The following is a 26,306-nucleotide window of genomic DNA, read 5'->3' as shown; positions in this document are numbered from 1 at the left end:
TAAAATTACTTATAACATCCCATCTTTGGCTCTGAGGTAACTCCTACACATTTATTTCACTGTGATTTGCGCAAAGGATCTATATACCTTCATTACAGGTCTGGTCATCTAAGTCACCCCCAAATTTCAGCAAGCATCTATTATTTTCTTCTGGAAACTTCATTGCAGCCTCATCTGCCTACCTTTAGTTTTCTTGTGTAGCTCTTAATTTAGCTTCTAGCTTATTTTGCTTTCTTTCATTATTTTTGGCAAAGCAATCTTCATTTAAAAAGTATTAGCAGGTATATGTCTTTGTACTTGTATCCAGGGATATTTGCAAGTATCTTAGTAGATTGAATGCTATCCAATGCAGCAAATATTGATCCTTTAAATGCTTTATGAGATGCTCTTTGCAACTGAACATTAGTATTGACCTTCATTATCCAGCCATTCTTTTAATATCACCAGGGCTGCTCCACTTGGGGAAGCTTTTACATTCAAGGTTTATTTGTATTAAAGTAAACCTTTTCAACATTATTTTTATGCTCATCAGTCACTTCAAGTTGCTTGGAGATCTACTGTTTTATATTTACTGATTTCCTTTTTTGCCATAGATTGGCTTGTGACAGGAAACAGTTTATTTATTTATTTATTTTTTATTTTTGCCATGTGGCTATCCAATTGTTTTAGTATCCTTGTAAAATTTAATTATATTTATAATTTTAATTTTTTTGAGCTGAGGGTCTAATCCAGGGCCTTGTACTTGCTAGGCAAATGTACACTTCTGAGGCAAACCTCCAATCCCTGTGCAATAGGTTTGCTTGTGATAGGAAGTGAGAGTGTTTTTTTTTTTTCCTTTGCACGTAGCTATCCAATTGTTAGTATCCTTTAAAAACTTTATTTATATTTATAACTTTTATTTTGTGAGTTGAGGGTACTTGCTAGGCAAACACTGTACTTCTGAGGTAAATTTCCAATCCCCGTGGCAACTGGTTGTGAATCACCTTGTGGGTGCTGGGAACCAAACCCAGGTCCTCTGGAAGGCTAGCCAGTGTCCTGAACTGGAGCATCATCTTTCCAGTCCAACAGATGGAACATTTTTACATCATGTTTGTTTCACTTCTGAGGCTCCATCCTTCTTTTAAGCTTCACCATTTTTAAAGGCTGAATCATACTCCACTGCAAGGACAAACCAAGGCGTCAATCCATTCACCACGATAGGCTTCAGGGTAGGTTTTGACTTTAAGATATTATGTAATGTTTCTATGAACATTTGTGGGCACGTCTTTGTGTGGATATAGGATTTTGGTTTTCTTGGTGATACATCTAGATGTAAAATTGCCATTTAAGTGCTTGAAGGGCTGTCAAATGATTCTCCAAATCGGTTGTGTCAGTTTACAATTTCGTCAGCAATATAGGAGGGCTCCAGGTTCCCCACATCTGCATTAACTTGTGATTCTCCATTTATTTGACTGTAGCCCCCTAGTGGATCTGCAAGTGGTAGCTCACTACACTTAATTAGCATTTCCTTAGTAACTAATACTATCTAAGAACTTTTCATGTATTAACTTTTGCATATCCTGTTTTGATCATGTCTAGTTAAAACTTGTCCATTTTAGAATTGTCTCATGTATCTTTTTATTTTTGCTTTAGAAGATATTTAGGTATATTCTGAATCAAGTTCCTTATCGGATATTTGCAAGTACTATCTCCTAAGTAGTTATAAAACCTTCTTAGAGTTTCCTCTAGGGAACAAACATTTTTTTACTTATGGTCTTCCAAATTTTCTGCTTTTTCCTTGTTTTTTAGACTCTCATAATTATATTTAAGGAACCAAGCTGTATCTTAATTATTTAAGTCATGAACATTTATTCTAAGGACTATTTTTTGTGTAAGTCTTATAGGCAGGTTCTTGATCCAGTTTGAATTAACTTTTGAATGTTTTATGAGCTAGGGGTCCAACTTCATTATTAAAGACTGGTTTTACTGTTCTAAAAACTTTTTAATTATGTATATGTGCATATTTGTGCGTGTGAGTGTGGATTTGCACAAAGGCCAGAAGAGGGTATCCAATTCCCTGGAGACGAATTAGAGGCAGTTGTGAGTACCAAGTGTGGGTTCTGGGAACTGAACTCCAATCCTCTGGAAGAGCAGGAAGTGTTCTCTAAAGGCTGAGGCATCGCTCCTGTTCCCCATTTCATTTCTTGTTCATAAGTATATACAGTTTTCCAGGCCACTTTATTGAAAATATCATTTCTCCTAAGTTATCCTGGCACCCTTCTCGTGGTGTCAGTCCTGACACAGTGATACAGAAGCAGCAGTGAGTGAAGTTACTGGGTGCCTATGTTGACTGAGGAAGGAGCCCCAAGATCTGTGGATAGTCACCATATTCTTCCCTTTCAAACACTTGTGGTAAAAAAGGTGCTCATTATATTTAACATTGCCTTCTATAGAGCACTAACAGTGATACTACAGGTTGACCTTTGAGGATATATATATACATTGAGGATATTATATATATGTTGTATAATATATATTTAATATGTAATCTCATGTGATTGGATGGAAGGCATTTATAAAGGCCCTTAGAGTGATGTTGACATGTGATAACTGGTCTGAACTGCAAACAGAATTTGTTTTTCCCTCCACGTGTTTTGCCTCAAACAACTTGACAAGGTGTCCTTATTTACCTTTGGGTATTTTGCAGGGTGAAGCAAACTTGTCACTTCAAGGAACACAAGAGACAGCATTTGTCAGCGATGAAACTCAAAAGTTAGAGAAGTAGAAAATTAGTGTCCTGTCATGATTTGATGATTTTTCTGATGCAATTGCTGGCACTGTTAATTAATTTGGTTGCTTGTGTCGCTGTTGGCAATGCTAATCCAGTGTAAATGGATAGACTGATATTTTCATACAAATGGATGCGGCGTCTTCTGAACTCATTCATGTTTGAAAGTTCAATCTCAAGACAGACCCGTGGATTTTTAGGTAGCAGAGTATAAAATATCCCTCCATTTGTTCTTCTTTTGCATATTGTAAGGGACTGCTGAGAAATGATGCTTACTAAGCTTATCAAAGACCCTCTTCCCTCTCTTCTATGTCTAGATCTTCTCCACATGCTTTGCCTAGTAAATGTATTGAAACTCACTGAATATAGAAGCAGATGCGAGAGCCAAGCTGTTTTAGTTAAGCACTAAACATTAAAGATGTCTGTGCAAGTTATAAAGCAATGGTCCCTTCTTTATCATTTTTTTTTTGTTTTGAGAAGTACCACCTGTTTTGAAAATATTTATGTTAACATTTATTGAATTTGTCATTATTTTTAAATTAGTTGCTAAATATTTCAAAACCATAGTTCCGTTGTAAGTATTGGTAGATGTCAGCCACAAATGCAAACGCAATTTGAAGTTTGAGAGCAACTACATTAATATAACTTGGGGGGAGGGGGCAGGAAGGGAGGAAGAGATGGGGAGATGAGGTTATGAAGGACAAGGACACTAGTTCTATTAATTTTCACAGCGAAAGAGTTTTTAGTTAGAATGGCCTCATCTAGCAGGAAATGCTCTGACCAAAACTCAGAGAGAGAGGAGTGGATGAGCCGTGCTTTGAGAGCGCCCATAGGCAAGGGTGTTCACAGAATGGCCGAGAAGATGGAGCTGTGGTAGTGTCGGAGGTGAGTGACCATGAGAGCAAGTAAGACAAAGAAGCCAACACAACAGCCAGATCCAGGCAGTGTTGGTACTGGTTAGAGCGCAGGGCCCCACAACCTTCTGAAGCGAGACTAGAGTCCCTGGGTAGGTTCCAGCAGGACAGTTAGTACATGTTTGTATCTTTAAGAGATCATTGATCACAATCCTAGGGCTCAGGTCACTGGTCAGTGCAATTCAGAATTGAAGGACACAAGCAGGAAGACTGAGTAGGAGTCTAGTATTGCAGAGGGAAGGGGCTTTCTATTAGATCAGTGTCACGGCAACACAGACAAGAGGAACTGGGTCCTGAATTGTGAGATGCAGGAGCATGGAATCATGGGTAACTGAAAATATGTGACTTGGGAAGATCTTTTCACTAGTATATTAAATTGATTTTTAGCATTTAAAAAAGAGCTTCATTTTTCTTGCTATAATTTCAAAAGCATACATTTTTATGATCTCTGGGTTTTGTCCTTGAAAGACTTCTTTAATATGAGGTTAGAAAAACACCCTCACATTTCTTCCTTTTAGGTTGTTTTAAAAACATTATTTTTTTTTCTATCTGGGATTTATTTTTGCTTTTATTAAAGCAGTTTTTCAAACCCTGCATTATTGAACTTGAGGGCTGGATAATTTTTTGTTGTTGTTATTTTTGTTTGCTTGTTTCATCTTTTTTCAAAACAGGGTTTCTCTATGTATTTTTAGCTATCCTGGAACTCACTCTGTAGACCACGCTGGCCTCAAACTCACAGAGATCCACCTGCCTCTGCCTCTCAAGTGCTGGGATTGAAGGTGTGTGCCACCACCTGGCAGATACTATTTTTGTTTTTAATGGAGATTCTTCTCTTGGATATTTAGCAGCACTTTTGGCCTCTACCTGCTAGATGCTAGAAGCACTGTCCATTTTACCTCAGGAGCACCAACCAAATATTTCTTCAGACATTGCAAAATGTTTTTTTTTGGGGGGGACAGAACTGGCTGTAAGTGGTGTGTCTGTGCCAGTTAAACAAAATGCTATAGAAGTCCTTATTTGTAAACATATAGAATAAAGATACCGCGCACTGCTTTGTTTCTATTATATTTAAAACCAGAACTTAGGAAGCAACTTGAATATGTACAGAAATCAAGAGGAGGGAATCCAGGTTGCCCACTTTAGATACCCACTTGGAATCTGAATAATTCGGTACAGGGTGACTTTGCCAGGTTCTTGGCCAGAATTTCACCAGAGTTAGCCTACGTTCTTGAAAAAGGAAGAATTAATAAGCGGATCCTATTTGCTCTGGTTTGCCTTGTATTTTAAGTTTTATTCTTCTTTTCATTTTTTTCCCTGACAGTTATGTGCTCCATGTAACATAGCAGTGGGGGGAAAATGGGTGATAATAGAATGGGGGCAAACATCAGAAACCTGGGCTGGCGCTTCTGAACCTCCCGACCTTCAGTGGTGTGGCCTGAACAATGAAAAATTTATTATGAAAATCAGTTAAACTAATGTACTGAGAAGCTTTTTAAATATTTAAAGTATTGTAACTGCAAAGGACTGTTCTGTTAAGCTTTTTAATTAAGCCAGTGAAAAGCAAAATGGGAACAGGGTTTAACCTACACTCTTCAGTACATAGACCCTGGGATCTCCAGGTACACACACCCTACAAGTGCCCTAGCTGTTCTTGGTCGGAATTGAGACATACCTGTACAATACTATGATGTGAAGACTTACCATTAAAAAAAAAACCAATCATTTCATATTGAATACATATTAAGACTGTATTTGTATATATTAAGTTAAAGAGATGATCAAATCAGTTTAATCCCTGAAGGGGTAAGATGGTGGGCTAGAAGCTGCTTCTATGTGAGCTGGGGAAAGAGAGATTTAGAATAAGAAAAATTATGCCGGGCAGTGGTGGCGCACGCCTTTAGTCCCAGCACTCGGGAGGCAGAGGCAGGAGGATCTCTGTGAGTTCGAGGCTAGCCTGGTCTACCAAGTGAGTTCCAGGAAAGGCACAAAACTGCACAGAGAAACCCTGTCTCGAAAAACCAAAAAAAAAAAAAAAAAAAAAAAAAGAAGAAGAAGAAGAAGAAGAAGAAGAAAAAGAAAAATTAGGCTGTAATCCAAAGAGAGGAAGAGCCTCAGAAATACACGAAGGAAGTAAAGGATATCTGAAAGTGTCCTGATAAAGATGTGCAGCACAGCAGAACGAAGGAAACCAAACACAGCCTGGTCACATGGGTTCTTGTCAGCTCTAAGAGAAGAAGAGGCAGCTTCCCAAACCAGTTTATCTTCCCCCTGCTGAGTGGTACTGGAGATGGAGTTTTCCCGATTAGCGTGCTCAATGAGACCATCTCCAAGGGAAACTGAAGACTTCCAAACCAACAGTTGTACAAATTTCAACAAAGACACCCAAGGAGCAGGAAAAGGCAAGAGAATGTGACTCCTCTAAAAGACTACAAGTCTTCTGCTGCGGAACTAAAAGATATTGGAACAGGCTAAATACTAGATGAAGAGTTTGAAAATTTTCCGGCAAAAAATGGACCACAATTCAAAGAGTATACAAACAAATGGACAGATCAATATGGGGCCTGGAGAGGAAAATTAGCTGCATAGAAGAAAACATCTGAACAGGAATGAGAAAATCAGCAGTGTGAGTGGAAATATCAGCAAAGGCACTGAGACGAAAAAATCCAAAGAAAGGCTGGCAATAAAAGACCTCAATGAATCAAGTAATCCTACAGTGGAGACCATCACCTGTAACCTTGACCAATCAGAATGACCAAGGGTGGATGATATCAGCAAGGATGGATGACAGGCTCACTAAAATATTATATTCAGACATCGGTAATGAAAACAAATAATCAAATGACAATGACCACAATATCCCCAAACTACAATATAATCAAGAGACAGACTCAAGAATTCATGGAATAGAAGGAGGAGCTGAGGTATACACTAAAGGCAAAGAATCTATTCAGTGAAATTATGGCAGAAAATTCTCTAAATCTCAAGAAACAGGCATCCAAATGTTGGGGCCAGCTCCGACCTATTGAAGGGTTCTTGTGGGGAGGAGTGAGGAATGGAGAAGTATTAGATAGAAATATTGATGGAGACGAGAAAGACAGAGACACAAGATAGCTTCGGGAGGGCCGTGGGTTAATACCCAACTGCCCTGACTTTATTCATAATGGGTCTTTTATCCATCAGCAAGAAGAGAGGCAAAAGACCTCCCTCTTTCAAGGTCGAGGTATAAAGTACCAACAAGTGTAGACCCTTCAAAACACCTGGTACCCATGCCTTTGGCCAAATCATTCTAATATGCAGCCCTGTTGGGAAAGCAAGCTCAGACTTTCTGACCTTGAGTAAGGCCTTAACTAGGGAGCCTCTGTGGATCCCCACATCCAAACACATAAGGTACTTAGAACTCAAAAGAGACATGGACAGAGAAGGACCTCTTCATGACATACTCTAGTCAAATGTCAAAAACACACAGCAAAGAAACACTATAAAATCCATAAAGGAAAGATGGCATATGCACTCCACTCGTGTGTACGTGTGTGTAGGTCATGAAATTAGAAAGGTGATCATGACAGGGATGAAATATCTTAAGGAGAGGTTAAGATGAGAGGACAAGGCATCCCAATGTGACAGTAGCAGAGGGGACTATCTGAGGGAAGGAAGGAAACCAGAAGGGCTGGGGCGAGTCATGAGTCATGGGGGAGGGAGAGGAAGGGGATAAGCTAGAACAAATACAATGACATAATTTTTGTGTGCTGAGTCACAAAACTAAAATAATGGAACGGAGACTGTAGCTCGGTGGGAGAGCACTTGTTTCACATGAGTTCAATTCCTACTACTGCCAAAAAGAAATCAAATAAAATATTAAAAATCACACCTTACATATACATGGAAATGAATAAGATCCAGGTTAAAACAGGAATAAAGTCCCGATAGTTGATACAACAGCATAGGTGAACTCTGGAAAGTTAAGCCAAATGGAAGAAGCCCGTCACGGAAGGTCACATATTGCAAGATTCCACTGAAATGAAATATCCAGGGGAAGAACCTGGATGTATAGAAAGTTGGGGGGGGGGGGTTCCAGAAATGTGGTACATAACGAGGAGACACTGCCTAATGGGTGTGTGGTGTTCTTTGGGGTGACAAATATGGGAACTAGCTAGAGGCAGTGATAGCATAACACCAGGAATGTCCTGAATGGCCCTGGCTGCTGTCTTGAAAATGGCTGATTTGATGTTTTGTCAATTTCACCTCAATACATTTAAGAAAACTGAAACTAAAACAAATCCATGTTCTTTTTGTCTAATGCAATTATAGGTACTAATGATTAGAAATATGGCTTACTTGTGTGTTCATTTGGCCCGACTGGAAGACTTAACTTGGTGCTAATTCATAGAAGGCAAACTCAAATGGGTGACATCATCTATAATGTATTCTATAGATTCAGGAAGATTTGCTGTAGGAAGAATGCTTCATATTAATTAAAAATAACTTGTTTAGTGTACAAATCATATTTCATTGTGACATTTTTATACATATTTCGCAATATACTTTGTTCTTTTTTATTTTCCTTTCCAGTTCTCTGCCACCAATTTAGTTCATTTTTAATTGCTTCCTTCCCTCCCAAATAATCCTTGCTTCTGCTTCGATAACTCACATGCACATGTGCACGCATGTACACACAAGCACCAATGAACACACGAGCATCAATTTTAGCTGCATACTACATTTTTCCCAAACTCTAGGGGAACTGTGATACTGCAACACTTTAATATAAAATTACTTCAAGATTTTGAGCTTTGAATTTGAATTTAATTAAAAAATATACATGCATTTGACTTTTCAAAACCAGAGTATCCAAATGTATACTAAGCTTTATAGCAGGGGAGGACACAAGCCCATGCAATAAACTCATGGAGTGTCTAAGTTAGACTCCCTCATTTGTTAATTTGCATCTTCCTGTGTTGCTTGACACACAACTGTAGAAGCAGATGGGCAATTAGAAATATATAAACTTGATATTTTCAATATTGTGGTATGGGATGCAATAATAAGACACATTATGTGAACTTGCATTCATTAGAATGATTGTATTCTCATTTAATGACTTTATAATTAAACTTTATAAACAAAATTATTAGAATACCAATGAATACATTTTATAGATTTTTAAAATTTTTATCTTTAATGACTTTTTGCTGAACAGAAAAGCTTTGAAAAGCCCTAATTTAGTAAAACCTCTCATTTAATAGGTTTAGAGGTTGATTAGAAGCAAAAACAAGTTTGTCAGATTTCACACCATTACTTGAGGTCCAAGTGAAACCTGGTATTGGAATTGTGTTAACACAACACACTTTCAACACCATAGTGAGTGATGTCCTTCAAGATTCTTATGCAAAACAAGTGTTGGATCTTGAAATGACACAGTTGTTCACTGTATAAAATAATTGATTTGCTTTTGAGTTCCTAGTTTATATATATTTTTTACAGAATGTTCTCTGAATTTTAGTTGGTCAGTAAATGCAGTAAGGTTTGGCTTTTGTCCACAACACAGGAACTTTTCTTCATGATCCCACTGAGCAAGCTTTGGGGAGGCAGGTGTAGGAGGCTGATTGACATCCACTGGACAGATTTTGTTTTTACACAATTAAGTATGTCTTCTGCAGTGTGGGTCTTTGTTGAGCACCATTATGTGAGAATTCATCTGCAAATTACTTCTTCACACCCCTTTGTAATACAATTCCCAGGCTGTCTCCTATGGATTCCTGTCGCCCTTAGGAAACCATTAGCTATTGCCCATCAATCTGCAAGTATCTTCAACTTAAACTTTTTTTTTTCAGATAAAGTAAATGTAACAGTATGTCTGTCTACTATGACGATTTCCACTCATTTCTTAGGGACCCTCCTCACTGGGTTGGAGTATAATTCCTCAGCAATCTATTTTGGGGTGTTACTGGCTTTAAGTGAAAGCCACGGGTAAACCAGGCTTAGATTTCTTTTTCTTCACTGGTGTGAAGCAAGGGCACTTGGATTATGAAGGAACAATGGTGTGGAGGGATAGGCCTCTGGTGTTTTGAGAACCTGTTCATACAACTTCCTTGTGTCTTTGGGCTTGGATTGGCTAGTACTAGTCACAAGATACTTACATTTGGCAAAGGAGTTCTGCCGGGTCCCCTTTTGAAAACTAAGTAAAGGTCATGTGCTATTGAAAGGAGGGCTATCCATCGACTGGACCCACCAGTGGAGAACCAAGCCATGATAATAATAGTATAATACTGTTCAGCACGTGTACCACTTTGAGGGCACACTTCCAATTCAAACTATAGCACCCAGAGTGTTTTAAACTTTCTGCATATTTACTTTATCAATTTTATCTCTCATGGCTCGAGATTTTTCTTTCTTTTTGTGGCTGGACCTAGGGTTCGGTATGCCCAGGCTTCACTGTTTTTCCAGGGTTATCCTACCTTAGTGGGATTCAGACTCCAGCATATTTCCCCCCTTTCCCAATCAATGGATCACCTTGGGACTGTGTAATGATATTAATAGAGTCTAAATATCACAAGTTAACACAAGAGACAGAGTGTAAACTTTGTCTCCTCATTGACTTCCATCTACCCTTGTTTTCTTCTTCTGTCCTTTTAAGTTGGTGGTTATTAGAAGCCCCATAGGAAGGTTGTTTTCTCCCAGGAGGAGAATGAAATCACTGGTGAATCTGATTTACCTTTTCCATTATACCACATGTACTATCTAGTAGAAGTTTGCTAAGTTTTCTGGGAAGTAAGGATTATCTCTGTGTATTCCAGTAATTTTCTACACTATTCTGTCTTGTTATTTCAGAGAAACTTTCTGATGGGTAAAGGACAGTGTTCATCTCAGCAACATCTTGTTTATGTCAACAACATTTTGTCTAGTGTATATAGTTTTTGGCAACATGTTTGATATGATTAAAAAAATGAGGGCTGGTGAGATGGCTCAGTGAATAAGGGCACATGCCGCCAAGCCTGATGTTCTGAGTTTGATGTCCAGAGCCTACAAGGTAGGAGAGACCAACTCCCATTGGATGTCCTCTGAGTTCCATTCCAATACTGTGTCATGTATGTCTCACCTTCTCCCCCAATAAATGTAAAAACAGATATAGAATTATCTTGATGCATTATATTTGCTTACCAAATTTATATATGACTAATTTTATATACTATAGATAGCCATCTATCAGAAACTAATTTATACTTTTTTTTTTTTTTTTTTAGAAAATGGATTCTACATCTTTATTCCCAACATTTCTAGATGCGGATCTGACAGTTTTACATGTTGAGTGTCTTCCCAAAGATATTCTTGTGAAATTTCAAGGCAAAAATAAGAGCGAGTGTCAGTTTGACTATCACATTTTGCAGAGGGAGATACAGTACATCCCCAAAGTGAAGACTAATGTGGGCGTCGATGAGTTTTGTCTGGTGGAGGAGAAAGCGGGTGGAGAATGGCAGAGAGGAAGAGTGGTGGGAAAGAAGAACGGAGTGTACACAGTGCGGCTCATTGACCGGGGAGAAGAGCTGAAGGTGGATGGCACTCGGGTAGCCTCAGCTTGTGAAAAGTTGTTTGAGCTCCCTCCCAGAGTCGTATTCGGCATTTTTGCCAACATCCTCCCAGTTGGAGAGAAATGGTCTCCCAAGGCTTTGAATTATTTCAAGTCACTAGTAGGAATACAGCTGAGAGGCAATATGCAGACTCTTTTGCCCCTTCAAATGAGTCTTCTCGAGGCACCCAAAGTTATATCTGAGGTTCTTGAATTACAATTAGGAAGATTTGTTGATCGGGATACGTTTTGTCTTATTGTGGAAATATTAAAGGAACTCCCCCAGCCAATGCCAGACTTACTACAACATAGAAGACCTGAGTCATCGGTAAGTAGTAACAGGACTTCACTTGATGTTCAATATATCCTAGATAATTTCCAGCCATCTTTATCGGTGGGAAGTTTGGACAGCGTCAAAGTGTCATCTGCATTGAGCCCTGGTAAATTTTATTGTCAATTACTTAGGCGGATTCCAGAGCTAGAAGACTTAACGGAGTGTATGAATTTGCATTACAACACAGTAGGTCAAGAAACCAGCCCCACTTGTGACAATTTTGGACTCCTGTGTGTTGCTAAAGGGACAAACGGACAGTGGCAAAGAGGAATTCTCCAGCAGCTCTTGCCCGATAATCAAGTGAAAATTTGGTTCATGGACTATGGCAGCAGTGAGTCTATACCCTCGATTCATGTGAAGAAATTGAAGCAGGATTTTATTTTTGCACAGTTATTTTCCTTTGCATGTTCTCTGACATATTTGCATTGTCTGGACCCAGAAATAAGAGAACGACAACTGACCTTGTTTAAGCAAGCCCTGTTAGGACATGTAGTGTATGCCCACATTGACTGGTTCAGTGAGGATGAACATTTATATTATGTGACTTTACAGTCTCAAGAATCTGCAGTTAATTCTAAGTGTCTGCTGAGGACTCCGAGCACACAAACACTTTGTCCTGCATCTGAGTGTAACGTTCCCAATGCCTTGAGTGAGGCAGCCACTCCCGATGCAGGCAGCTTTGCAGCTGACAGTTTTATTGGAAATGTTCAGCAGGCAGTGGGTGGACTAAGTGAAGAAGATGACTTAACAGCGGGTTTTCCTATTGAACCTGTAACAATGGAGACAGACTCTACCCACATAGCATTTGTGGTGAACGTATTGAACCCATCAGATTTTTGGGTACGCCTTAGTAAGTATCAGAACAAATTTCAAGACATAATGGAAACTATAAATGAGTTTTATAATGCATCCGAAAATGACGAACTGACTCTGAGAAACCCTGAACCTGGACTGTTCTGTTGTGCCAGATATAGCAAGGACAAATGTTTCTACCGAGCCGTCATCACTGAAAGGAACGATTATTGGATTAATGTTTACCTCCTGGATTATGGAAGTACTGACTCCATACCATTTTTTGATGCCAAAATTTTGCTTCCAGAATTTTGGGATTTGCCTTCCTTAGCCATGCATTGTTCACTTGCACATATATCTCCTGCCAAAAATTTATGGATCCAGGCAGCAACAGATTATTTTAAAAAAATCGTTCTGAACAAAGCAATTTTGCTTCAAGTTAGAGCAAAGAAAGGTGACAAGTACATGGTGAATATTCAGGATATTGAAGCTGCTGAAAATATGGACGCTGTCTCTCTGATGCTACAAGCTGGATATGCAGAATCTGCAGGGGTAGCATTAGAAGATCTCCCCAGATCTGTAAGAGACTGTTCAGTGTTAAAATATAAAGATACACTTCATGATAAAAATGTGGTCCCTGCCCCAGTCCAAAGACCCAAGCCTGAAAACTCACATTCTGAGAAGCTGAAAGAAAATCTCTTATCTTCACACAGGTTCCTGGATGTAAAAATTTCTTTCAACTCATGTTTTGAACCGAGTTCATCACGGCCTTATAAGGAATATGTGTTCAAGCCAGGAAAACTTCTCGAAGTCAACTGTTCTTATTGCCATGGCCCAGGTGACTTTTCATGCCAGCTTCTGTGTAAGTTAAGAGATTTGAAATTACTGATGGAACAAATTCAAGATTATTATAGCATCCATCCAGAGCCATATCAGTTTGGGAAGGTAGCTTGTGTGGCTAAGCATTCCAGAGATGGGAAGTGGTACAGGGCCGCCATCTTGACTCAAGCATCAGACCAAGAAGTTGAACTAATATTTGTTGACTATGGCAACCAAGAGCGAGTTTTCATTAAAGATCTTTGTGCCATCAACCCACATTTTCTTGCTTTAGAAGCCCAAGCTTTCAGATGCTGTCTCAACTATTTAGTTGAGCCCATTACGTGTAAACTATTGGACTGGACAGCAGAAGCATCTAGAGACTTTGGAAATTTCCTTTCTTCATGTGGAGGGCTACTCACTTGTATTGTGTATGCCTTAGTTCTTATACACCCTAGATGCTTATGTAATTTAGTGGATTTACAATCATCATTTACCAGTGCAAATGAATTTCTCCTTCGTCGTGGCTCCACCCACTACAGTGTATTATCAAGGCCACTACCATTTTCAGTTAGTCTTTACAGTTACTATTACTCTTCCTTTGATATAAAGATTGGAAGTGAAGAAGACGTGTATATATCACACGTGTATAGTCCCAAAAAGTTCTATTGTCAGCTTTGCAGAAACAGTAAAGATTTAGAGATGCTGGAGACAAGAATCACTGAGATGATTAGCCTTAAAATGTGCTCAAAGTATGACTGGTACAGAATGAGACTGTGCATCTCTAAATACATAGAGGATGGGCTCTCATACAGAGCCTTGGTGAAGCCAACAGCGTCGTCATCATCTGGCCCTTGTGTTTATTTTGTGGACTATGGGAATGAGCAATTTGTAGAAGAAAACATGCTATGGGCCATTTCCGACCAGTTTCCAGAACTCCTGTTTACACCTATGCAAGCAATTCAATGTTTTCTGTCAGATCTTAGAGATATAGATATTCCAAGAGAAATCAATAGATGGTTTGAAAACAGTTTTTTAGGGAAGCCCTTAAAAGCAGTAATACTGTCTAGGGAGTCAGATGGGCAGCTTGGTATAGACTTATATGATGGGTATCAACATATAAATCAGACAATAAAATTGCTACTTAAAGTTTATGGAGAAAAACACTCTGAGCAAGCATGGTATGTGGAAAAGAATCAGAGGTTAAATCAGGCATTCGCTGCTCCTGTGAAAGAAAACACAGAAAGCATTTGTTGCCACAATGCAATAAATAAAACTAGCCTTGCAACACATTCTGCAAAGAAAACAGATCAATTGATGCATCCCCCAAGCATATATGCCAGGCATTTAAAACCATCAATTTGTTATGAAGTTGAACCCAAGCCGAAAAGCACAGCGAAGAAGTCCTCTAGGTATGGACTTAAAAGTAAAAAGGTAAGATTCACTCCCAGGTCTGCACGCATTCCTGAAAAAATTGGCATTGGCTTCAAATCACGGAAGATGGTATCAAAGGTATTCACCAAAGATGTCAATCAAGCAGCTTCCCCAAGACGGTGCATCCTTCGTAGACCTCCGATCACAAAGATTCCTCAGCCTCACATAGACTTGAGTACCCAGGTTAAAAGGTCTGCACCCACTAGCCACCATCCAGCCAATTTTCACATTCCGCTTGCTGGGAATGGAAATGAAGCCATAGGACTCACTAATGTTCTAAATGAAAGAACAAACGGCCAGAAAAAGCAGAACTCCCTGAGCCCTCTGGTGAGAGATTGTGTAGAGTACTCTAGTGACCATGCTGTGTCCAGAGACATTACTAAGGAAGTATTGTCTGAAGGGCCCTTTGAAGTGAAAGTTTTTGATCATGGTAATACTGCCATAGTAAATGGATCTAAAGTTTATTCAATTAACATGGAACTCTTAACTATGCCCCGGCTGGGAATTTATTCTTTCCTTCGTAGAATAAGATGGAATGGGCCCATTGAAATGTGTCAAAGCAAAATTGCAGATTATTTTTCCTCGGGAGTAATTAACAGAATAGTTTCCTGTGAATTTTTGAAGACACATGATGGGAAGTGGGAAGTAAATATAACTTGTGGCGGTAAATGTGTCATCAAGAAATTGCTGAGGTGGTCTCCATGTCCTAACCTACAGGAGACAGTGTTGCAGCTGCCTCAGGTCATGTCTCACAAAGTTAGTGCCTGTGAAAACAACCACTCGAAGACAGGAAGAGTAAATCTGGATGAAGATTCCGTGATCTTCAAACCACTCTCCAAACAGCTGGTTGAAATTCCTTTTGAACTGGTAAGACACAGACAGCTTGAAAAAGCCAAACTGATTTACGTTTCAGAGACTGGGGGATTTCATGTGAAGTTACCAAAAAATCAGAAAACATCAGATTTAGCACGATTAATTCCTAAAGAAGATATTTCCTCTTTTTTCTCAATGGATATTATTGAAAGGGGGTTAGAATTCTTGTCAATATCTAATAGAAATTTAAAATGGTACCAATCCAGAACAGAAGAGCAATGGGTGAATGAGAAAGTACTTATTGTTTTAGAAAATCATGGACAGCATGAAGTAGTGCCTGTAAATAATACCAAGGTACTTAGCGGAGAGATCAGAAATATTCTAAGTCAAGGTATGTCTTGTAAATGGATTTGGTTTACACATTCTGAAAAAACAACTCTCAAGTTCCTTGTGTGTTTATTTGCTCATTTGGAAATAAGCATCATTTCTCTGAAATATTTAAACTATGCTTGGGAAGCAGAAATCTTGGTAGATGGCATGTTGCTTTGTGGATCTTTAAATGTGACTTCATCTCTGGAGGAAGAAAGTGAACTGCAGTCTTTAGGCACTGTTTGCAGTCTGGAGCCCCAGACTCTTCTGTCACCGTGTGTAATCAGGCCATTTGTTTGGGCACCTCTCCACAGTGGTGGGCAGTATTGTGGTATTGCCACTGCTGTCAGTGACCCCTCAGACTTCTGTGTGCAGTTAGAGGATTTCTTTGTTACAATGAAGTACCTTTTTACCTTGCTTTCTGACATACCAGAGCCCTTGCAAGCCTTGCCCCCAGAGCACGTGATTCCTGGTTCCAGCTGCCTGTTCAGAAGTGAGTTGGAGGGTCAGTGGAGCAGAGCAGAAATTTCTGAAGTTTCGAATCTATCTTTACATCTCATTTTGATTGACTGTGGACTTTCTGTTCATATACCTTACTCAGAAGCAATCAATCTTAAATCTGTTCCTGAGAAAATTGTGAGTGTGCCAAGGCTGAGCTATCCATGTAGCCTGTATGGTGTCTTACCTGCTACAGAGAAGGTGTGGAATAATGAAGCTAGGCTGTTTTTTCAAGATTTTCTATGCAAATCAGGCTTAGTGTTTCAGTTTAGGGAGTACGGTCCTGCAGCAGTATCGGAAGTGGATGTCATTCACAAGAACAAGAGTGTGGCAGATGTATTAGTGGCGTCTGGTCTTGCCGTGCATCCTAAGGATTCAGCTCGTCCCAACAGAATGATTGCTGCTGGATCTAAACCACAGAGCCATCCCATCTGCCCACTGTTGGACAAACACTGCTACAAAACAGAAAATATTAATTGTAGCACCATAAGACAAAAGCTATGGAAGAAGAAACCTTCGAAGAGGAGACATGTTTCTAGGCGCCTCTTAAAGAAAAGCCGCGTCAGTGAAAAATTACATTCTGTAAACTTAAAACTGAGAAGAAACGTCATTGTTGGGAAACTTAACTTCCCAGGTACTACTCTGCTGGAGATATGCATAGCAGCTTCGTCTGGAGGACCACCTATTCGTTCGGAGAATGACTCAGGCTGCTTTGAAAACATTTTTGAAAACCCATCACCTGCTGGAGCCCAGGAAAAGAGTCACACAATGGTCTCAAATGCCGTCGTCAATGAAAGCACGACAGCAGAACACTTGGAAAGTAAGTCGCTGTTTTCAAAGGAGTTTCTCGTTTTGATTCTTTGTTTTTAATGGACTCTTTGTCCAGAATGCAGATACCAAATCACAGGGGGAAAATATCTTACTAGAGAATCTGGATAGAGCTAGTCATGGTATATTGTGGATACAGTCTCAGAACTTAACAGGCAGAGGTAAGAGAGTCACTTAAGGCTAGCCTCAGGTGCATCGTAAGTTCCAGGCCAGCCAGAGCTGCATAGAAAAACCCTGTCCAAACAAACAAACAAAGATGATAATTTGGCCTATAAAATGTTGTTTTGCCATGTTTACCATTTCTCAATGGTGAATTTATTAGCTTTTCATAAAAAGTAGCTATTTCTACCATCAGGGGCATGTACACATGTATGACATTTAAAAAATTGCTATCAAGAGTTTCATAAAACTCCTGAGGTTGTTGGAGTTCAGAGTGAACTTTTTTTTGTTTGTTTGCTTTGGTTTTTTGAGACAGGGTTTCTTGGCATAACAGTCCTGGCTGTTCTGGAACTTGCTTTGTAGACCAGGCTGGCCTCTAACTCAAAGAGATCCACCTGCCTCTGCCTCCCGAGTGCTGGGATTAAAGGCATGCGCCACCACTGCCTGGAGAAGAATCTGTTTTCTAACAGGCACATTATTTTGTAACAGACAAATTATATATCTAGGTACTTTTGACTATATTTCTACCATATTACTAAGTCAGTTAAAATTTATTGAACAAATGTACTGAAGTGTATTTTCTCCTAAGCCACTTAGACATAAAACATACTCTAAAGTATTATTAAGATTTCACTATTTTATGTACTATTGTCTGATTTTTTCTTATTCACATTATATTAATTTTTCTCTATGGATTATTTACTATGGATTTTATAGGCGATGATGTCTCTTCTTGATGAATGCTTGCTCAGACTTCAAAATAATTCTTACCCCATATATCAAATTATAACTGGCATCATCACAGATTACACTCTTTCAGTGAGTGGGAATGTCTTGTTTTTACTGATGCACTGTTGTAACATGTTCTATTTGAATTCACATTTAGAATTGTCAGAGTTGATGAGTGCTGTAAAACTGGCTTCTTTTTCCTCTAACTTTGCAGTCTTGCGTTATTGTAGCAGGTGTACATAGTTGTGGGGGCAGCTGTAGCTAGAGTTTTCCTGCCTTGCCCACAGTCAGGACAAATCTTTGCCACCTGCCAGTCCCACAGCCGCTCAGACCCAACCAAGTAAACACAGAGATATATATTGCTTACAAACTGTATGGCCGTGGCAGGCTTCTTGCTAACTGCTCTTATAGCTTAAATTAATCCATTTCCATAAATGTATACCTTGGTTCGTGGCTTGCCGGCATCTTCACATGCTGCTTGTCATGGCGGTGACTGGCAGTGACTCCTTCCTGTTCTTTCTTTTCTCCTCTCTGTTAGTCCCGCCTATACTTCCTGCCTAGCCACTGGCCAATCAGTGTTTTATTTATTGACCAATCAGAGCAACTTGACATACAGACCATCCCACAGCAGGCAGCAGGTGGTTTGCTACGTTCCAGGCACTGTGTTAAGAGTTGTATGCATTCTCTCACTGAAAACCTCTGGCGACACTGTGGTAGAAGCTGGTATTAAAGTTTGAGTGGGTACCTGAACAGTACCTGTTTGTCTGCATTGCAAGTCACTTTATTCATTTTTGTGGATGTTTTGAAGCAAGGCTGGGGGGATCTATTAGAAAGGATTTGAAAATAGATTTAAGCATGGATGTTAAGAGGATAGAGTATTGAGATGGGGGTGCTTAAAGCATAGTTGTAGCAGGGAGTGGTGGCACATGCCTGCAGTCTCAGCACTCAGAAGGCAGAAGCAAGGAGAAAGCTGCAAGTCTGAGGCCATCTTGGTCTACATGGTGAGTTCCTGGCCAGTCAGGGGTCTATAATGAGAACATAACTCAGAAACAAAGCAAACAGAACACGACAAAACCTATCAGCATACAGACACCCAGGTTGAGCTGGGGCTTCTCAAGACATAATAGCATTTAACTCTCATGCCTGTGATTCTAGGAGCTGCTGAAGGTACATGGCTGTGCTTGCTAGTTTTCTGCCAACTTGACACGAGCTAAAGTCATAAGGGAAGAGGGAATCTCAATTGAAAAAAAAAATGACTCCCTAAGCTCGGGCTGCAGGCAAGGCAAGCCTGAAGGCATTCTCTTAATTGGTGAATTGGGAGGGCCCAGCCCATATGGGCAGTGCCACCCTTGGGATGGTGGTCCTGGGTTCTATAAGAAAGCAGGTTGAGCAAGCCATGATGAGCAAGCCAGTAAGCAGCTCCCCCCCCCCCATGGCCTCTGCATCAGGTTCTGCCTCCAGGTCCCGGCCCTATTTGAATTCGTGTCCTGACTTTTTTTGCTGTGATAAACAGTGATGTGCAAGTGTCAGCCAAATAAATCCTTTCCACCCCAAGTTGCTTTGGTCATGGTGTTTCACTACGGCAATAGTGACCTTGACTGGGACAGAAACTGGTCCCAGGACAGTGGGGGTATTGCTACGACAGATCTGACTATGCATGTTGTTTTGGGGAGAATTGTGGAGGGATTTTGGAACCTTGGGCAAGGAAAGCCATCCAGCATTCAAAGCCTGCAGAGCTGTGGGAACTTGGAAGAAAAGAGTGTTGAGAGAAATGTAGGCAATGGCTTCTGAAGTTCCAGCGGGAAATTTAAAGACGCTATTGGGGCTGTTTGCTATTGTGGATTAAGAGTCCATGGTTCTTGTTAGCAGAGGCTGAAGCATCAGCTGTGATCAGCAAGCTACCAGAACCACCATAGTCAAACCTGTTCTTTGCTGAGAGACTCAGTGCTAGTCAGCAGGAGCTAGGAAATTCGTGGTGATGAAAAAGAGACTAGAATCATAGAGATAAAATCTGGGAAGTGTTTCCTCGGGGTCAGAACACAGAAGCCGTGCTCCAGAGGTGACAAAGGGTGTACCTTGCGCTGGCAGCTGAACTTGGTCATGGGTAAATTCCCCGAGATGGTGCTGGTGTTAGAGGTATGAGGGATTATGAAGAACAGCTGAGGGTTGGCACTGTGAGAGGTCAGCAGAGGACACTGGTTGAAGGTGCAGCTGGAGTAGCAGTGGAAGGCCCAGGACTGAAGGGGTCATGCAGAAAAGTTGAGGCTCGACACCATGAAGAGAGCTCAGGGAAAGTGCAGCCCAGTTGCAGCCAGAGGTCCCAGTACCATGGGATGACCACCGAGAACAGCAGCAGCCGTGGAGTGAAGATGGCCTGAGTTTAAGAGACAGGCTGTATGCTGCAGAGGCAGATCTGGAGAAGCAACCTAAGCCCCTCGGAGAAACCCAAAGATTGCAAGTGAATTGCAGATAATCGGACATGGAGTTATTCATACTGTTGGAGTTTGGTTTTGCTTGGTTCAGGTTTTAAGTTTTCTTTTTTCCCAGTAAAGAAGTTATGTAGGTGTATTATACAGGTTAATGGAATGATACAGGTTAATGGAATGATAAGCTCTAAACTTTGGTTGAAAAGATCAGTGGAATCCTTAGTGCACACAAGTCACAAGGAGGCCCAGGTGCGTGTTTTAGCTTTCATAATGTTGAGATTTTGTTTTTATGCTTCTTTTCCCATTAAATGTCTAGTTTTCTTTATACTTATTACTCTTTGAGAATTTTATATATCTATACAATGTACTGTGATCATTCTTGGCTAGCAGGGATGGAGGGTTCCTTTACCTCTAAATCTTAGAGAGAGAGAGAGAGAGAGAGAGAGAGAGAGAGAGAGAGAGAGAGAGAGAGAGAGAGAGAGAGAATGAATAAAACACTCTCTTCACACAGGCTTAGGATCTTGGCTACTTGGGAAGGTGAGGCATGCTGTGGGATGTCTTTCTGTATGGTGTGAATATGTGTTGTTATGATTTGTTAATAAAGAAGTGTATCTGGCCTATGGCGAGTCAGGTTATAGCCAGACAGAAAATCCAGCAGATAGACAGGAAGAGAAAGGAGAGGCAAGAGATACCATCCCACTGTCCTGGGAGCAGCATGTAATGGCACACAAGTGAGGCCACAGAACATGTGGTAACATATAGATGAATAGAAATGGACTGAATTTAGATGTAAGAGCTAGCTAGCAAGAGGCCTGCCATGGACTATACAGTTTGTAAATAATATAAGCTTCTGTGTGTTTACTTGGGTCTGAGTGGCTGAGGAACTGGGCAGGACACAGGAAAAAACTTCTGACTACATAGGCAGGCAGATCAAAAGCTTATGGCTTGCCTCAGCTACAGAGTAAGTTCAGGGTTAACCTAGGCAACTTAATGAGACTGTCTCAAAATAAAAACTGGGATAAAGAGATAGAGATGTGGCTCAGTATTAGAGTGTATAAGGCCCTAGCTTCATATCCCTGTACTGCCAAAACAAGCAAAAACCCCAAACCAAACCAAAACAGTAACATTAAAAAATCAAACACACAAAACGCCACAATTATTGGTCAACAAAGTGTCATACATCTAAAGGTTCAGTATTGAAAGTTAGATGTGACTCATCAATATTGAAGGAAGAGTTACTATTATTTGGATTTTCTCACATAGACACTACATAGGAGTGTCATCATGTGGGGGCCTTCTCATTTAGATGTATGTAAATAAAGAAAGGAAGAGGAGTCAGGGAGATGGCTCCTCAGTAAAATGTTTGCCTAGGAAATATGAGGCCCAGAGTTCAGATTCCTAATAGCTCCATGAAAACAGGATACGGTGGTTCATATCTGCTATACTGGTTTTGGGGGATGGGTGAGAGATATGATGGAGTATGGCACATCCTTGACCTCCCTAGCCAGACAGCCTGGCCAAAATGACAAGATCCAGTCTCAAATCAGATGGAGAGTCATAGAGGAGGACACTGACATTCTGGCTTCCATGTGTTCATCTGAGTGAGATCCTGTATGCACACACTCAGTTGTGCACACCCACACCACACCCCCAACACATAGGGAGGAAGAGGATTTAACATACACCTTTCTCCTAAGTATTCCTGAATTGCCTTTATTCATGGTGGCTTGAGTGAGTGAGCAAACAGAACAGGACTCTCATGGTAGGAGAAGGGCTTTTCCTCCCATAAACATTTCTGTTTCTGCATAAAGAGAAGCACTTGGGATGGGACAGAAGGACTCTGTGTGTGTGTGTGCATACATTAACTACACATACACACACACACATATATCTATATCTACATCTATCTATCTATCTATCTATCTATCTATCTATCTATCTATCTATCTATCTATCTACATACACATATATACACTACAAGGCGAGAATGACCACTTTCTGGATAGGGCTGAGAAAGGTTAAGTATATCCCTCATGTTAAGTAAAGATCAGGAGGTTACTCAGATATTTCTAACTGCTTTTTGTTCATCATTTAAGTGCTTAGATATGGCACCAGGTGGCACAGGCCTGTAATCTCAGCTACATGGGAAACTGAGGCAGGAGGAGAACAGGTTCAATGTGAGCCTGGCAACTTACTGAGACCTTGTCTCCAGTAAAAAGAGACCAAGTTAGTCCAGTATGGTGGTGTACAAGCGTGGTCCCAGCATTTAGGAGATGGAGGCAGGAGGATCAGGAGTTCAAGGTCATTCTTAGCTGTATTGTGATTTTGACATAAGTCTGAAGTATATGAGATCCTGTCTCAAAATAAAAAAAAAAATCAATTAATTAATAAAAAAAATGGCACGAGGAGGAGCAGGGGGCACATGAGGCAGAGCACACATGAGGTCCAGCACACAGGGTCCCAGGTTCAGTCCTCAGTGCTGCAAAGGAAAAGAAATGCAGTTGGACTTCAGGAAGACTCAAGTTTGTTCTCTGATGATTCCATACCTGTGTCTCCCTGCCAGCCCTGTCCGAACCCCCCGACCCCCAATTCCTCTGTCACTTTCATGAATTGTCTGATTTTGTGACCCACTTAGTTTAATCAGGGCCATCTATTTGCTACTTCGAGACTCAGGGAGATGTTTTTAAAAAATATACTCTTGGTTGCAAAACCACATGTGTTGGATTATATACAACACTTTCCACTGACCTTTTAGCTGCACGGATTTTTAACCTTCTTTGTTTTTTCCCTCATAAGAGTTTTTCAAAGAACTGGCTTTTCTGCTCCCTCCTTGTCTCCTAGTGCTCTTAGCACACAGATCGAGTCACCAGATGAACCAAACATTACATAAAACTCTCCTGAGTTAAGCCCAAGTATTAAAGGCCATCCAAGGAGAAATTATACTGTCGAAACAAATACAAGAAACATGATTTTGTGCATTACAAATAAATTTATCCACTTGCTGTGGTCATAGTTTTAAAAAAGCAAAAAACAAAGAAGAGTGGTAAAGCACAGGTGTGGTTTTACTACTGAACTCCTGCAGGAAGAGGTCACTGCTAGTGTGCCACCACCACCTGCCTTGGTCTAGGACAGAATTACTTTTTTCAGTTATCTCCTTTGATTGAAAGTCTCAATACTCCCATCTTTTGTGTAATAAATAATCCAGGGACTAGAGAGATGGCTCAACCATTAAGAGCACCTGCTTCTCTTCTAGAGGACCAGAGTTCGGATTCCAGCTCACATCTACCTGTAACTCCAGCTCCAGGGGATCTGGCACCCTCTTCTGGTCTCTGTGAGTAGCTGCACATACATGTGCACACACACACACACACACACACACACACACACACACACACACACACAGAGAGAGAGAGAGAGAGAGAGAGAGAGAGAGAGAGAGGGAGAGAGAGAGGTCCATTAAAATAAATCTTTTAAACAATGTACATAGTTTTAGCATAGTACTTACTATCATGGATACCTTCATGATAAAGCTTCTGTTTGAAGATGAAATTGTGATAATGAGCCATTTTTAGTTCTAACTGTGTAGAATATAGTCAAAAGAGCAGGGTGTATACATTTTCCCAATGTGGAAATGTATTGATTACGGTAAGATGTTTCTAGTTGATGCATATAATCCAACTTGTCTATTTTTCTTTTTTTTTTTTTTTTTTTTTTGTTTTTTTTCATTTTGTGACTTTTAATCATACTTTTTTTTTTTCACTATGGGAGATTGATCCTGGGACTTTGCTTATATAGGCAAGCGATTCTGCTACAGAGGTACATGCCTCTTTTTGCTGTTTTGTTTGTTTTGCAACATCATCTCATTAAGGGGCCCATGCTAGGCTCAAGCTCATCTTGCAATCTAAGCAGTCCCTGAACTTGACATTTTCCTCTCCTTGTTGCCGGCCCCTTTAGAGGTTTTTTAAGTAAAGAAATCCTGTTTGCAGTAGCACAGTGAATTCATGAGTAATTCTCAGTAAGGTCATCAATATTTTAAAGATTATAACACATGCTTCTGTTTTGCTTTTCAGTTGAGGGAGAGGGAGCCTCAGATCACTTATACATCAGTTTGGCAACAAATGGTACGTAGGACAGTGTGGCACTGCCATCTTGCTTTAGCTGTTCCAGAGCCGAACAAAAGAGGTAAGCACAGGGAAGCTGCTCACACTAATTCATGTTAAAGGATGGCCTTGCCATGTTATTTTTCCTGGAGACCATACTAAAGTGCCACGGACAATTTTTTTGTGACCGAGAATGGGTACCGTTTAGGAAGTGTGGCTTATCATCCTACAGTATCTTAGACTACTTCAGGAATACTTCTTAAGTTTGTTCTCTGATGATTTCATACACGCATCTCCCTGCCATTCCTGTCAAATCTCTTTGCCCAGTCCCTTTGCCACTTTTGTGAAATGACTTGTTTTGTGACCACTTGTTTTGATAAACCACCCTTTGTGTGCAGTGGAAAGCCAGTGGGCCTCTTACATCGTTCCCTTTTCCAGGTGTCTTTGTTTCACTTGTTGGTTTTGTAGAATCATGGTTATAATATATTTAGTTAATACTCCATGGGCATTTCCCCTAGAAAATATGGGTGCTCATGTTTCCTGAAAGAATATAGGAGAGAGGTCAGATTTAATCCCATTCTTTCTAATTGAATCTAACTGAATCTAATTTCCTCATACCATATATTTATGTGTATAGTTTTATTTTTTCTTTTAAATAAAGCCTAGTGTAGCATAGGCTGCCCTAAAATTTGCTGCAAAGTCTCAGCTGGCCTTGATCTCCTGCTCAGCCTCACAAGTAGTGTTGGAATTGAAGGCATGAACCATCACACCTGGCATCTTATCTCTACTTTAATTTGATTTCATATTTCTGGTTACTTGCTCTTTTAACTCTTTTCATTTATAATGCTATGTTGTATATTTCCCACAAATTCTGTGTCTTATATACACATGCATGTAGATGCATTGATCAAATCCACCCTGCTGCCTCTCAGAAATGTACAAAGCAATATACTACATCAGTTTGACTTTCTTTGGCTTGAAGATGAGGATATGCATGCCATTAATGTCCACTGTTATGTACGTGGAGGGGAAAGCCATAGCTTGCCATTGCATTTACCTATGAGTTGGAATGCATTTTGAAAGTGAACATTCATTAATTGAGCAATTTTGAGAGCATTGTTTCAATTCAAAAGTAGAACAATCAAGTTATACAATTATACTTGAGAGTCAACATAATGGAGGTAGTTTTGAAAAATTAAACATTTGCTAATTTAAAGAATATTTGAAAAAAACTGAGAATGAAGCAACAGGGAATATCTTTGTGCATTCATATTAAATAGATTGGTGTAGTTGCATTGAAGTTAGGAGATAATTTTAGACATAATATTTTTGAAGCCAGTGTGATTTTGTATGGCATCTTGAGTTTCAAAGATTATTGAGGAATGAGAATCTACCTAACTATAACCTTTCTGCTTTTTGTCCAATATGTTTTGCAGTCATTTTTGATCAGATAGTTTAGTATTTACACTTTATACTCAAAACTCCTTGAATATTTTTGGATTACCCTCCCCATAAGCCCTGAAAAAATGTGCAGATTATTTTCTGCAATCTTGAAGTTTTTCTGGTGGAGAAATAATTTGTTTTGTGGATTTGTGTGGTGGATGTATCAGTGAAATGTTTGTTTTGTTCTGCTACAGGAGAATATGGAAACATGAATGATTAGGGTTAGAGGAGATGCATTTCAAGACAAACTAAGCTTAGACAATAGGTTAATAATAAAGGTCCTCTTTGGCTTTCAGTTGTACATAGTTCTTTTCAACTTT

General features: G+C 39.9%; 1 protein-coding gene across 1 annotated transcript; it reads left to right on the top strand.

Moving 5' to 3' along the window:
• The first annotated feature begins 10,925 nt into the window (after positions 1 to 10,925).
• Tdrd15 (tudor domain containing 15) lies at positions 10,926 to 24,412 on the top strand. Its single transcript, XM_028861765.2, has 3 exons — positions 10,926 to 17,121; positions 23,697 to 23,731; positions 24,398 to 24,412. The coding sequence occupies exons 1-3, from the start codon at positions 10,926 to 10,928 to the stop codon at positions 24,410 to 24,412; spliced, it is 6,246 nt and encodes a 2,081-aa protein (XP_028717598.2).
• Positions 24,413 to 26,306: the final 1,894 nt, after the last annotated feature.

This window comes from Peromyscus leucopus, chromosome 22 (assembly GCF_004664715.2).
Source record: "Peromyscus leucopus breed LL Stock chromosome 22, UCI_PerLeu_2.1, whole genome shotgun sequence".
In the NCBI taxonomy this organism is placed as follows: domain Eukaryota; kingdom Metazoa; phylum Chordata; class Mammalia; order Rodentia; family Cricetidae; genus Peromyscus; species Peromyscus leucopus.
This window is presented reverse-complemented; position numbering and strand designations above follow the sequence as displayed.

What these genes read in the sequence shown, in the direction of transcription:
- Tdrd15 (XM_028861765.2), top strand. Translation starts at nt 10,926, where the DNA reads ATGGATTCTACATCTTTATTCCCAACATTTCTAGATGCGGATCTGACA. An exon ending in GACAGCAGAACACTTGGAAA is followed by an intron (nt 17,122 to 23,696) that starts GTAAGTCGCTGT and finishes CTTCTCTTCTAG; the next exon opens with AGGACCAGAGTTCGGATTCC.